This window comes from Nicotiana tabacum, chromosome 18 (assembly GCF_000715075.1).
Source record: "Nicotiana tabacum cultivar K326 chromosome 18, ASM71507v2, whole genome shotgun sequence".
NCBI lineage: Eukaryota > Viridiplantae > Streptophyta > Magnoliopsida > Solanales > Solanaceae > Nicotiana > Nicotiana tabacum.
Genome location: NC_134097.1, coordinates 121056000 through 121069661, shown reverse-complemented (window position 1 = coordinate 121069661; position 13662 = coordinate 121056000). Strand labels below are relative to the sequence as shown.

At 33.3% G+C, this 13662-nt stretch overlaps 1 protein-coding gene across 12 annotated transcripts; it reads right to left on the bottom strand.

Moving 5' to 3' along the window:
- Positions 1-2053: 2053 nt before the first annotated feature.
- LOC107832039 (V-type proton ATPase subunit H-like) lies at positions 2054-10945 on the bottom strand. Of its 12 annotated transcripts, none has more exons than XR_012702281.1 (11): positions 9725-10493; positions 7730-7891; positions 7349-7474; positions 6685-7000; positions 6362-6595; positions 4730-4922; positions 4558-4650; positions 4378-4476; positions 3985-4297; positions 3483-3617; positions 2054-2307 (listed from the first exon to the last, which is right to left on the bottom strand). XR_012702281.1 is itself a non-coding variant. In XM_075237203.1 (10 exons), the coding sequence occupies exons 1-3, from the start codon at positions 8617-8619 to the stop codon at positions 7385-7387; spliced, it is 423 nt and encodes a 140-aa protein (XP_075093304.1). In that variant the 5' UTR covers positions 8620-10926; the 3' UTR covers positions 2054-2307; positions 3483-3617; positions 3985-4297; positions 4378-4476; positions 4558-4650; positions 4730-6595; positions 6685-7000; positions 7366-7384. The 12 variants fall into 12 exon arrangements, 4 of the variants coding, with proteins under 4 accessions (XP_075093304.1, XP_075093303.1, XP_075093305.1 ...); XR_012702282.1 differs by having other exon boundaries at positions 4730-4874; positions 9725-10492; XR_012702283.1 differs by having other exon boundaries at positions 4730-4936; positions 6452-6595; positions 9725-10491.
- Between the last annotated feature and the right edge of the window lie 2717 nt (positions 10946-13662).

The following is a 13662-nucleotide window of genomic DNA, read 5'->3' as shown; positions in this document are numbered from 1 at the left end:
TCAGAATTTTAAGTTTGAGTTCAAGCGATTCCGTATTTGGCTCCAAACTCATAATTCATTTATGTTTTTGGATTCATAGTTCATTATACGTAAGTAGATTTCTCAACACATACATAATTTAAATTAAAGTTATTGAGTTCTATCAAATCCGTATTTTAACCTATGGATATTGGATAAATTTAATGCTCTTCTACTTTATTCTCTTCTTTGTGAATATGAGCAGAGTATTACTACTAATCATTTTTGGCAAATAAAATTGCTTCAAGATACTGGTTGTTAGAAGAAAACAAAAAACAAGAAGCCATTTATAAATTTTTTTCTCCAGATTTTCCTTTGTTTTTCCAATTATAAAATATTAATTAAGACGCTTTAGGAGAGATCATAAAGGACAATTTACACAAATACTATTATGATTAATGTTGTTAAGTGTCTTTTTAAGCAGAGTACAAAAACATTAGAAGACAGATAATCTAGCCCATAGGAAGTAGTACCAATTATCTCCCTATATTCCAGACCCAATATGATTAAATTGATATGTACTTGTCACCAATAAAGATTGCGAAAATGGTAAGAATTCTTTCATCCCTTTATAAGAGATATCGGGTTCGAATTCTGAGTATAAACTCACATTTATTGAAGAGTGCTTTAGTCTTCAATGTGAACTTTGTCCATGCAAATCTCGATGTAATCAAGCCTCAATACAATACTGAATTTCGGATGAAAAACCAAAAAAAGGGACATGTACCTATCGTTGGAAGAAAGAGGGAAAGAAAAAAAATGTTGCAACTGTTGAGCTCATGACTCATGAGACATTTGGGTCATATGTAATCATGGTTTGGAATTTGTCAATTTGGTTTAAATTCCAATTAGGGGTGTACAAACCGAACCGGAAAATCGAATAAAACCGAAAAGTCAAATCAAACCGATTAAAAACCCCGACTAGATTTGGTTTGGTATTGAATAAAAAAACTCGAACCAAACCGACATATAAATATATAATTTTTATATAAATTTTTAAGATTTTATATAAAATTTTCTTTTAAAAAATGTCTAGAAATATTTGGGATTATCTTGTGGGATATAATATTTAATAGTATATAAAGTGCTCCATATTTATTAACCTTAAATAATGGGATGTATGATCACTTTCTCATCAAGTGTTACTGAAATGCGTCAATCTCTTTGTTCTTTCATATTCATATCATATGTTAAGATCTACTAAATTGAAATATCTTTTCGAATGTGAAGTGATTATTATTATTATTTAGGTATCATATCTATTTTTATGTTTAATTACTAAATTCGGTTAACCTTGAAAGTGTACATCAACGTAACATTATTGTCAAACAACTAAAAAAATAACTATTATGTGTTACTAAGAAAATTCTCTCATAAGAATATTTTAATAGATAATATATTTGTTAATTTTTTATATTTTTACTAAACATATATTTACTTATCAAAAATTTAACAAAGTAAGATTAAAAGAATATTTAAGTAACAAAAAACGCGATACAAGAGAAGCGATTTTTAGCGACTGAAAATCCAGTCATTAAAAGCCCAAATATGGTCGCTACAGGTCATTAATGACCGGGCAAAAACTGGTCGCCGCCGGTCACTAAATGCGCCGTCGTTAAAGTTAACGACCGGATTGGAGTTCGGTGATTAAAGATTCTTTAGCGACAACGTAATTTATAGTCGTTATTCTTACTCTTTTGCGACTGAATTTTCCCTTCGTTGATTTGTCATCCGGCCATTAAAGCTCTTTAAAACCAACCACAAGTTCGATTACTATAATTACTTTTAGCGACCGGAGTTCCCTTTCGTTAATTGTATGTTACTTTTAACGATAATATTTTTAACAACCAATTTTTTTGCTAATACATGTTCACAATCTGACAATCCAATCATTAAATAATTGTAAAGGCCATATTTTTCTTCGCTAATATGAAATTTTAATAAATACAATTAGATAATTCATAAAAATTTCCCTGTGTTTGCGCAATAATATTTGTTATTCCATAGAATTTTACACACACATCAGAAAAAATAATAAATAAAACATGTATTCACATAAAATTAATCTGTCAATTAGAAAGAACTAGTAAAATAACACATTACCAGAATATATACCCATCTAAACTGTATGACTTTCTCACTATCAATTCCTGAAAGACAGAATGAAATTTCAACATATGTACAAATGACAACATCCCTACACAACCACTAAGAAACCTATAAAATCTAATATGCATCAATTTGCTTTGTACTTTCTTCAATGAGATCTTCATTCTTCAACTTTTTAATCTGTTAAAAGAACAAGCTCATGTCAGTATAGTAAAAACTTCTCTAACTATTTTATTTAAAAAAATAAATGAATAAATTTAAACACCAGGTTAATTGAACAACTGGAGTAAATAAATCAAACTTGGCGATTATAAATCAAAAGCATAAGACACAAAAGTTTCTGCAGTTCAAATAATTTTGATTAAAAAGTTCCAAAAATAGCTAAACCACAATCAAATGTAAGCACCATCTCCGGTGATGATATGTTTTTGTTGACACCTTTTTCCTTTTTCCCCTAATAGTATAGGGGGTGGGGGTAGGGGTGGGGGTGGAGAGGAGACAACAACAATAATAAAGAGATAAGTTCCTAAACCAGAAATTATTAAAAGCAAACAAAACATATCAGTACACATAATTACATTGAGAAAAAAATATCAAACAAGAAACAATTCCTTTTAGCCACTTAAGCTGCTAAAAAGACATGACATGAAATCATTTTGGTCTTGAAAGACGTGATAGTATTTCTTAAACTGTGGGTTATCTTTGGGTTCTATTGTTATGCTGCAGTTATACTTGAGAAAGAGGAAACAATAGTGCAATAATTTGCTGTTTCTGAGTAGAGAAAATATTGTGCAAGTAACCGGTAGCTCTGTGGTGGAAAGGTTATGCTAACAATGTCTTTAGGGTCTCAAATGTTGTGGTACCCATTTTTGAGCTCGGGTTATATATTGTGTACCTGATGAAGTAGAAACCTAATTTAGTAGTGGAGGAGGCCAATTATCTAAAGTAAATAGGACACTTTTTTACTAAGCATTGCTTTCTTCATGATGAGTTATAGTAGATCGAAAAGATATGTTGCTTTGCCTATGCTATATGAACTCGGGTAAATAAATCAAGAATGCATGTTGAGGCAGTTGATTTGCCTAGGTCCCTTAATATGGATACAGGGATACCGAGAGTTGGTGCAAGGCTATTGATAACAACTAAATGGAGTTTCCAGTATGTATTGATTTACAAGTCTGATGATTAATTAGCTTTTTCTTTGGGATTTAAAAAGTTTGTAGTGGACTTGTCTTGTTTTGCATACTTGTTCTAGACATTTAGGATTAGCACAAGGTTAAGTTATCCTTTTGTGTTCTCTCCATTTTAACCTTCTGGGGTATAGCTGATATATTTATGGCAATTATTGATCATACCTGAAAAGGCTAGAGAAGGCACCTATGTGTGTATCTCAGAAGCTGATCTCAACCGTAGCATATCAGGTCATCCTGGAACCCAGGGTGTGCTAGGTGAATTTAAGGTTCTCAGCCTGATTTAGCTCCTTTCTAATCCTGAAGTTCCAAGAAGCTTTCTAATCTTAGACAAAATACAGATAACAGGGATTATTTAATCTTTTATTCAGAATCAAATGATGCCATGACACTTTAGTTTTCTGCAGTTACATTGCATGAAAATTGAGTGATGTCGTAATTCTAATTTAATCTAATTGAAGCGGCAGTGCCACTAACCTCTTTTTCTCTTAACACAAACTTAATCTTCATACATATACTTAATTTCCCGTAAAAGGCAGAACATCTTCTACTGTTAGGTGACAAGTTATACAATAAAAGAAAGACATGGCAATAGAAAGTGATAAGGTGGCTAAATAAATGAATATGACATGTGATAATTGTAAAAAGTTGATAAAAGCTTACTAACCTTTCAAATGCCTGTATCTGGTTCAGTTTAAGATGGTGTTGATAAAGGCTGACCAGAGTACGTGCTTGCAAGTTGTGCAACTGTATTCTCCAAGTTATCAAGGCGTCTCTTTAGGAATAGATTTTCCTTTCGAGTTGCATTCAGCTCATCCAACAGTGCAGCCTTAGAGGAATTACCGCCTTTTAACTCCTTAGCGGTTATCCCACCCCCCAAATCCAACCACATTGCTCTTGCATTGAGGTCCAAAGCACCTTTCTACAACCTCAATATTTGTAAGAGACGGCTCGGATTGTACCAGTTCTTGAATTTCAGCCTAAAAGATTATAATCTTTCAAATAATGCAATACTTTGATAAAAGAAAAGGTGTAAAATGAAATTTATCAATCAACATACATATTTTTCATTGGTTTTAGGTTCGACAAGCTTATCGTCCTTCTTATGAGTCTCAAAGAAAATAGTCGCCATATCTGGTGGATTACCATCTTTGCCTCCCTTTGCATTTAAATAAACAAGTCAAACAATTTCTTTTAAACAAAGAGGGGTTTTTTTAATACAATAGCATGATTTACTTACCAGCTCATAAATAATCTCTCTGATAGGCTTGCTACCCGTACGATGAGGCATAATCAAGTTAGACCTATTCACTGAGTTTCTCGTACTTCTTTCCTATAACAACAACAAAAAATAGAAGGTGTAGTCTACCGCTTAAAAAATTAAGATGATATAAATATTTATGAAGCCATACCTTAAACTTTTCAGATAAGAAGTGCTCCTTGACCAACCATTCTCAATCACTCTTGTCGACCCCCTCTGGCACATCCATTAGAACATCGCGCAATGGCTTAGATTTCAAAATCATGTGCAGCGATCCTCTCCAATTGTTCCATAACCTTCTCATATGTTTCAAGACATTATCTCTTTGACCATTTATGTCAGCACTATCAAATTTGTTCTATGATATCATCAAACATGTAATTCAAAAGTTTTAAATAAACAAAAATGAAAAACTGAACCAACAATATAAAATAAAATATTTAAGAGTTACTAGTGACAAATTAATTTATCTCTTAAGATGACGTGATTATTAAATGTGAAAACATGCTCGACATCATAATTTGATCTTATATGAACATTTCCAATACAACAAGAGAAAAGAGCAGATTCATCGATATGATTTATAGATGTGTTATTTATATTTGTCGGTTTCCATCTCTAGCAAATACTTTCATTAGGAGGAAAAATCTCATTCTGGATCTTAATTATTACTCAATAACGGAACTGATCTTTGGATGCTATCCTTAATCATTTCTCTATGTACTCTAACTTAAAGACTAAATGAATGAAAGCATCAAAGATTATCATTGGTCGATCAGTTTATGCACCAAATAATACAAAAAAATAGTTTACTCGAAACAATATGAATCTTAAGGAACAAATGTTAATAAATGAGAAAAACTCTATGGAAAGGAGAAGGCACATATTCATTAGTGGTTGTACAACAAGCACAACATTCTCTATATACATTTCCACTCTATCTGTTGTAGGAAAGCAGGCTGCTATAAGAGTTAGCAGCAAAGCCTTCTTTTACTAATTGACAAATTTGGTAGGCAAAGTATCAGTGACAAGTTTCCAGCTTGGTCCCTACATGCGTACTGTAAATGAAACTAAAAGACTGCACCTATATATGCTGAGGAGTTTCCACTTCTGCATATAGAATTCCTAGTGGCATTCAGTATTAAGTAATGTCGAATGTCAATCAAGTCTCCTAAAATAACTATAAAGAATCATGTTACCTGAAATATACTCTAACATTGTACCAACTGACAGCTTACTATAAGTGAAATAGAAGAAAATATGCTGATGAATTTCTACTTTCAGCTTACTATTCCTAGTGGTATTCAGGTATGTCTTGGAAGGCCATAGTTGAATTACTCTCAATGAGAGTACACCATCTATAACTTATCCAAGAAAAATTGGATATGACTGCAGAGAGTGAAGTCAAATTTATCTCATACAGTTTTCCCAAGAAAGTTTGATGTGTCATTACAAGCACATCAAACTTATCTTACACAATTGCTTGTTCATCTCCCTAAGTCTCACTTCCTGCCCAGTGAGGAAGAATTTCATGTTTTTATTTATTTATCTTTGGATGCTAAAGATAAATGGATATTTTTCTCAACTTATGATGCAGAAGAAGTAGGATATTGGGGTTTTTCTAAAAAGCACAATAAACTATATGTTTCTACTCATTTAATTTTCTTTTTGAATTCTTACAAACCAGAAAAAAGAACTTGATAGATGCAATGATGTAAAGTCACTAGTATTTTCTTTTCATTTGTGAAAGAAGAAAAGGAGAGGCAAAACAACAAGGTAATACTTTAAATTCTTCCAGTAACAGCTTCCCACATATGGTCCAGCTTATATTCTTCGCGCAATGGGCAAATATTACGGTCACGAACTAATATACCTAAGTGTCTCACAAATGAGGTTGAATTCTTCCCAACAACTCGATTGTGGTAGAAAGTGACGCTCAACTTTTCTCCAACTTTGAGAATATTTTTACACCTGTTCTTTCCTCTCGCTTTTTTTGCCTTTTCAGATTCACATGGACCTGCTAATTTCAAATTTAAGTCAAACAATAAAAAAGTGCCACTGCAATAACAACAAAAAAATATATTACAATTTGAAACAGTGAAATACTTATTTCGTTTCTCTGAGTGTCTTGCATCACTTCAACTTCTTGCGGGAGGGAAACATCATCTTCTACTGGATCAAAACCAGGAGGTGCAAGACTCTTATTCTGAGCTAGCTCGTTCAGATAAGAAGCTGCTGCATTACGATTTTTACTTTTGCCAATCGGGAGTCTCTGTTCAGCATTTACTCTTACCGAGCCCAAAGTTTTGAAGCTTTGCCCGCGTCCCCTTGCTAAGGCGCCAGGTGCAACGTATGAATGCTTAACAGTCTTCGAAGTTGATTCCATTTCAAACTTCTGAGATTTTGATGGATTCATCTAAACCTAATACAACAAAAGAAAACAGAGTATTGTTAAGCTACCTCAACAAGAAAAAATAGTTCAGCAATTTGTCAATATGAAAAGTGCTGCCAACTAGCACTTTAACTATTTTTGAGACATGGGCAAGCATCTCCTTTGATGCTGCTTCCACCCCTCAAAACCACTCGATAGGTATACATAACTTCAAGTTAGAAAGTATAGGATTGTTCAAACTTTTGAATGTATAGCCAAATATTCTATCTTACTGAAGTTCTTTCTAGGCATGCCCAAAGTAGAGCCGCTACATTCAGTTTAAGACATAGGATAGCAAGTGGAAAAGATATAAGAACAAATAGCAGCAGAATAGCTCACTTTCTCCTTTGTCAAACCTTTAACAACTTCTGTCAATCAAGGTAGGGCCCTAGAAGTAGCCAAGTACTCAATTGCAGGTTCATAGTAAGACAAAAGCCAGACGCATAGGCATGTCTCGTAGAGAAGCTGTTTTAAAAGAAGGGCAGAAAGTCATTACATCTTAAGACAAATTTGTAGAGGAACTGCTTCAACACAAAAAGAAAAGGTTAGCAATGTTTGGAAAGTTAAGCAGGTTAAACTTTTTGTCAACAATTACGGGAGTCGCATGATACATGGAAAGAAATGATAACCAACTCAACAGTCACTTCCCAATGCTTCGAGAACAAATTACAGAATTTGGAAGTAGGTTTAACATGTGGCAGATTTTGTGTAAAGATGCACCTGAATGGACTGCTGAGTAGATGCTGGTGCTATTAAAGCAACAAGCAGCTTCACTCCGTCAGGTTGAACAAATGAAGATCGAACAATAGGTTCCTTCAACAGAGTTGCAAGGCAATTTATTGCAGCGGGAATGCTGCAACTAGGATGAGAAGGCTTTCTCAGCTGCAGAGATATGGACAAATCAGGATTGAAATAACAACAACACACCCAGAGCATTACGACCTAAATGTATTAACAAGAAATAATATTTGGAAGATGTAAAGATACTTTTTCCGATAGACCCTCAGCTAAAGAAGATGAAAGAAGCACTGATAGCAAGTAATAGCAATATTTACTCCTACATAAAATACCATCAACACTAAATAAAGAAAAAATACTATCAGCACACAAAATATTTAAAGTATGTTCGTTACTAAATAAAGTTAAAATACCATCAGCACACAAAATATTTACTCCTACATAAAAAAGATAATGTGTTTACCAATGTTAAAAGACTAGTGATGTTTTTCCAAAAAAATAATTTTTGTCCGCCTGTAATGTAGCGGAGAGAGAGACCCAAATATTCATTTTGCACTCTAAGCAAAGAGCATCAATCCCTTAGCAAGAGCATATGCACAAGCAAATGAACATAGACAAACAAACATACTTGAAAAATGTTAGACGAAGGAAAAAAAAAATACAGCATTGTCATGAAACTCAAAAGTGATGGAATAACAAACCTGAAGAAGCCCCTGACTAGTACAAGGAGCCTGTGAAAGTGAAACAATTATCCATTCGCGAACATCCCTTTGGTACAAAGGGCGAATAGTAGCAACACAAGCAGGAAGGTGGATCATTGTGCACAGAAAATAACGGTGAATCTTGACAATTAAGAATCTATGAATATTCATATAGTTGAATTAATTAATTTAATAGATCAATTAAGAATTTATGAATACATCGGATTGTCAAATAACTTATGTCAATATAATCTAACACAACTTGCACTGCTATTCATATACTGTGTGTTATTCCTAATTTTTATCTTTGCCAGGTAGAGAACTTTTGCACCCTGAAATATTCATTTCTAATTCTCAAAGAATCTATCCTGAATCAACAATATAGAATTAGTCAACAGTAATGCTCACCTTTTATTTCATTTTTAGTTCTTACAATTTTTGTTGCAATTAAAACCAATTTCCATTAACTCGGGACAAGATCGTTGTTTCCACAATCAGCTCCTTGATATTTCATTTAGCCATGGTCAGTAGCCTACTGTTATTGTAACCAAATGTATAAACATTCTGTTAGGTTCTTAGTAGCAGTTGTCAAGCTTTCCTCTTTTACTTCACATAGATTTTCACTTCTTTCCCTCATAGCAGACCAAGTCACTCTTCAGCATTGAGACCCACCAAATTTGCGAGCAAAATATTTCTAGGATTGTTGTTCTGTCCATATCTTATATAAAAGTCAGATTGATAACACCATGTTTATCCACAAAAAGAGAACAAGGAAAAGGAAAATAACACAACAGGAGGATCCAAAATCAATGTACAAACTTAGCTTTGATGATAGAGGAGAACAAACCTGAGACCTGTTTTAAAATACAATCACGACCATATCCAAAAAATTGTTTCTTTTGTCTCCGGTTTATATAATTAGGGAGAAAGTTAGCGAATTCTTACCTCACTAGACAAAGTTTATAATATAATCATGACCAGATATATATTGAGAAGCCTTTTTCCCCAACAACAATATGAAATCAAACCCAATTCCAAAAAACAATCTGCTCTCAAAATGAATACACATAGCTATTATATAACGAGCAAAATTCTAGAAAATAAAGAAACAACTTCCGCATATTCAACAGCAATATTCCTAGAACATACATGTAACTATAAATTTGAAGCATATGTAATCATAAGAAGAAACGCAATATTTGAAAAATAGAAAGAGAACTGATAACATAAAAAAGTGCCCAATTTCACAAGAGTTTACTATAAGTTTAGAGCTTACCTTGATGAAAAGGAGAAAAAACCCTAGGTTTTCATAGAGGAACCCAAATTCTGATTCTTCCAATTTGTGAGATGTTAGCTATCTGCTCTGTAACTGTAAGTTATTGTATAGTTCTAAAACATAAGATACGTACTCTTTCCTTTTTGGGGGGGAGTTGAGGGGTGCGTGGGCAAAAAATAGCGCGCACTTTTTTCTATTTAACGCCTGGATTTTATGATTTTTAAGGACCGAAATATTACTATTAAAATTGGTTTTGATGACAGGGAAAAAAAATACACTTATAATGACCGGTTTCAAATCCCTTCGTTAGACTTTGGTCGTTAAAAGTCAAACTTCTTGTAGTAATCCGATAAAATCGAACCAATTTAAAATGATATAGTAATTAATTTAGTTTGATTTTGATAAAAAGCGAATCAACCCGGTTCATATATACCCCTAATTCCAATGGCATTACTCAAAACTGTCACATTGTTATTTCACGCTATAAAATTGAATCGTACTAGTAGTAGTATTCAGCAATAAATTAGAGTAGCTTCTGCAAGTTATCAGTTGCATGATTTGGCCTTCACTTAATTCTCAGTTGGCATGTGATTAATTGTGTTCAAAGGTGGGTGGCACATCTATTTCTACAGATTCTACTCAAAACATATCAAGATCTTGCATCCCACCGACCATTATACAACCCCTCAAACTAGAGACGTCTATTGTCATGATTTGAAATTTATAAGTTTTATATTTGACATCAAATTCATTCTTCTTTTTAGTTATTTGATTCGCAACTAAATATATATAATAAATACCTAATACAAATATAAAGTCTAAGCAAAAATCATTAAATTTGTCCAAATATGTAAGCTCTATCCTGTTAGACTAAATGGTTTATTATTTTTTCTCCAATTTATACTTACTACTCTAATGAATATCCTACAAATTAAAGAAGTAAGAAGATTAAGAGATCAAAGAATACAGATAAAGATAATTTAGTCAAATAATTAATCTTTTTATTAATTAATATTTTATTAAAGTGGGTGCAGAAGATCAAAATGACAAGTAAATAGGAGCAAAAGATTTACTCTTACCGTGGTAAAATGTGTGGGGTAAATTGAGAAATTAAGGTTTTACCATATGCTTTTGCTTGTTTATGCGGTATGCCATCTGAGAAGATAGAGGGAATCTTCAGTCGCAACTCCAATACTAAGGACATCTCCATAAAAGAAGAGACTTTACCCCCATCCCCATTCAACAAATATCTTTCTAAATGCGTGTCCTACTTTTTTGGCTAAATTAAAGTTCCATGTTTGGTTTCTAATCGCATTTTCTGTAACAAAATTTTTCATTCCCGTACTCAAAACTAAATAAGAGCATAGGAATTCTAAATTCATCGCATTATTAACCTGTGATGATTCTTTCTTTCTCCGTATCATAGACAGATAATAAGTGGGTTTTTTACATTGTCAATTATTTATTAAATAAAGATCATTATTTTTGTTTTACTCCAAAAAGAGCAAATTCATTTACAGTTACAACATTTTTTCAAAATCATGTATGTTTAGTTTTGAACCATACTAATTTATCCCTATTTCTCTCCCATCATTAATATGTGCTTGCCATTTTTATGAAAGTTCCCCCTCTTACAATCCCCTTTTTCATTATTATATCTATTATATGTCTAAGTAAATTCACATTTTTATTCCATGTTCGAAGGTGTATATATACATATGTGATATTTTTTTATAATGTAATTTTAAATATTTTACATATGTAATAAATATATTATGTATATTGCCTATACCGAACTCGTTTTATGTCAATGCAACGTATAATTTTGTATACATAACGTATAAACAAATATACATATTCAATATATGTATTATGTATATTTAATGTATAATTATATAATACTTGATGAGATCAATATATAGTTTAAGTATATTTGACATTTGAAATATATACTCGGTATATGTGATATATTTTAAATTTATATTTGATGTACATTATGTACAAACAATAACATATAAGTGTATAAATATACTATTAGGATATTGAAACAAACACATTTACTATGGAAATAACTTTAAGTTTACAGATTGTGATGACCCAAAAGGTCATCACTTGTGTTGCAAGTGAATTCAGTGTTACGAGGCCTAAAAACCTCCTTTTTACCCCACCTTGTTTTACGTGCGTGCTTCGTACCTATATCCGGAAAGCCTTCTATGTGAAAATATGAGAAATAGAAATTTTAAAGTTAAAAACTTGATTATGGTTGACTTTGGGCAACATTTTGAGCAAACGGACCCGGATCTGTGTTCCGACGATCTCGGGAGATCCGCAGTAAAACGTGGGACTTGGGTTCATGCCCGAAAATGAATTTCGAGGTCCCAAGCCTTAGAAATTAATTTAAAGAAATTGTTTTACTGAATTATTTAAGAAATAAAGAAAAGAATTAATGTTTGAACCCATTGTTATCGGGCCCGTATTTTGGTTCCGGAGCCCAGTACAAATTTGTTATAGTATTTGAAAGATAGTTGTAAAGTTTGGTGAAAAAACAGAGTTTATTTGACGTAAGTTGGACTTCCGGTTGGAGAGTTATGAACTTTGAGAGTTCTTGATGAAAATGTTGAGTTTTGAGGTTTAATTTATGATTTTATATGTTATTTTGATGATGTGATCGTACGAATAAGTTTATGGGATATTTTTGAGGTTGTGTGTATATTTGGTTTGGAGCCCCGAGGGCTCGGGTGAGTTTCGGGTAGGTTCCGGGGTGTCTTAGGCTTAAACATGGCTATTGGAGGTTCAGAAAACTGCAGCTCTCTGAACCTACTAGTGCGGTCCGCACTGGTGGTTGTGCGGCCTCAGTGGATCTTGTGCAGTCCGCACAGGTTCACTGGTGACTGTGCGACCGTAGTTGATTTTGTGCGGTCCGCACAGTGAGTCCAAGAGGTTGTGCGGCCGGAGTTGATTTTGTGTGGTACGCACAGTGAGTCTGAGAGGCTATGCGGCCGCAGTTGGTTTTGTGTGGTTCGCACAAGGAATCTGAGAGGAGTATATTTAGACGGGATTTTCAGTTATTTTTCATTTTTCAAAACCCGAAAAACATAAGAGGCGATTTTTCAAACAACATTTCTTCTCCAAAACGTTGGTAAGTGATTTCTAACTCATTTCTTCACTCCTTAACATCTTTTAACATGATTTTAATTCAAAATCAATGATTTTCATGGGGAAAATTGGGTGTTTTGGGTAGAACCTAGGTTTTTCAAAAATTGGGGATTTGGACCTCGATTTGAGGTCCGATTTCAAAATAAATTATACATTTGAGTTCGTGGGAGAATGGGTAATTAACCTCGGGTTTTGACCATGTGGCCCGGGGCGATTTTTGACTTTTTGGGCAAAACTTTGGGAAATTCATTTTCATGCATTCAAATTGATTCATTTAGCGTTTATTGATGTAATTAAGTAATTTGTGGCTAGATACGAGCGAATTGGTGATGGAATCAAGGGTAAAGCTATAATTGAATCGTGAATTGTGTTCGTGGCATCGAGATAAGTGCTTGATCTAACCTTATCTTGAGGGATTAGGATTTGAGTCCTATTTGCTATGTGGTAATTGTGGAGTACGACGTATAGGCATGGTGATGAGTATCTATACGTTGGTGTCTAGCATGTCCGTGAGTCTTTATTTTGTGATTATCATGACCTCGTTGTATCTTTCATGCCTTAGTGGTGGTTTTTATTTGTGGTATAAAGGTTGTGGAAGGAATTGTGATCTATGAACCTTGAGGAGCATTGGCTCAAGTTGTATAACGAATTGTGAAAGTATAAGTGATAATTGAACCTCTAAAGCATTGGCTCGAGTTGTGAAGTGAATAGTGAAGCAAAAGTGAGAAAGAGAAAAGATCATTATGTTGTCACCCTTGTCGGGCTATTGTTGATTTATTTGT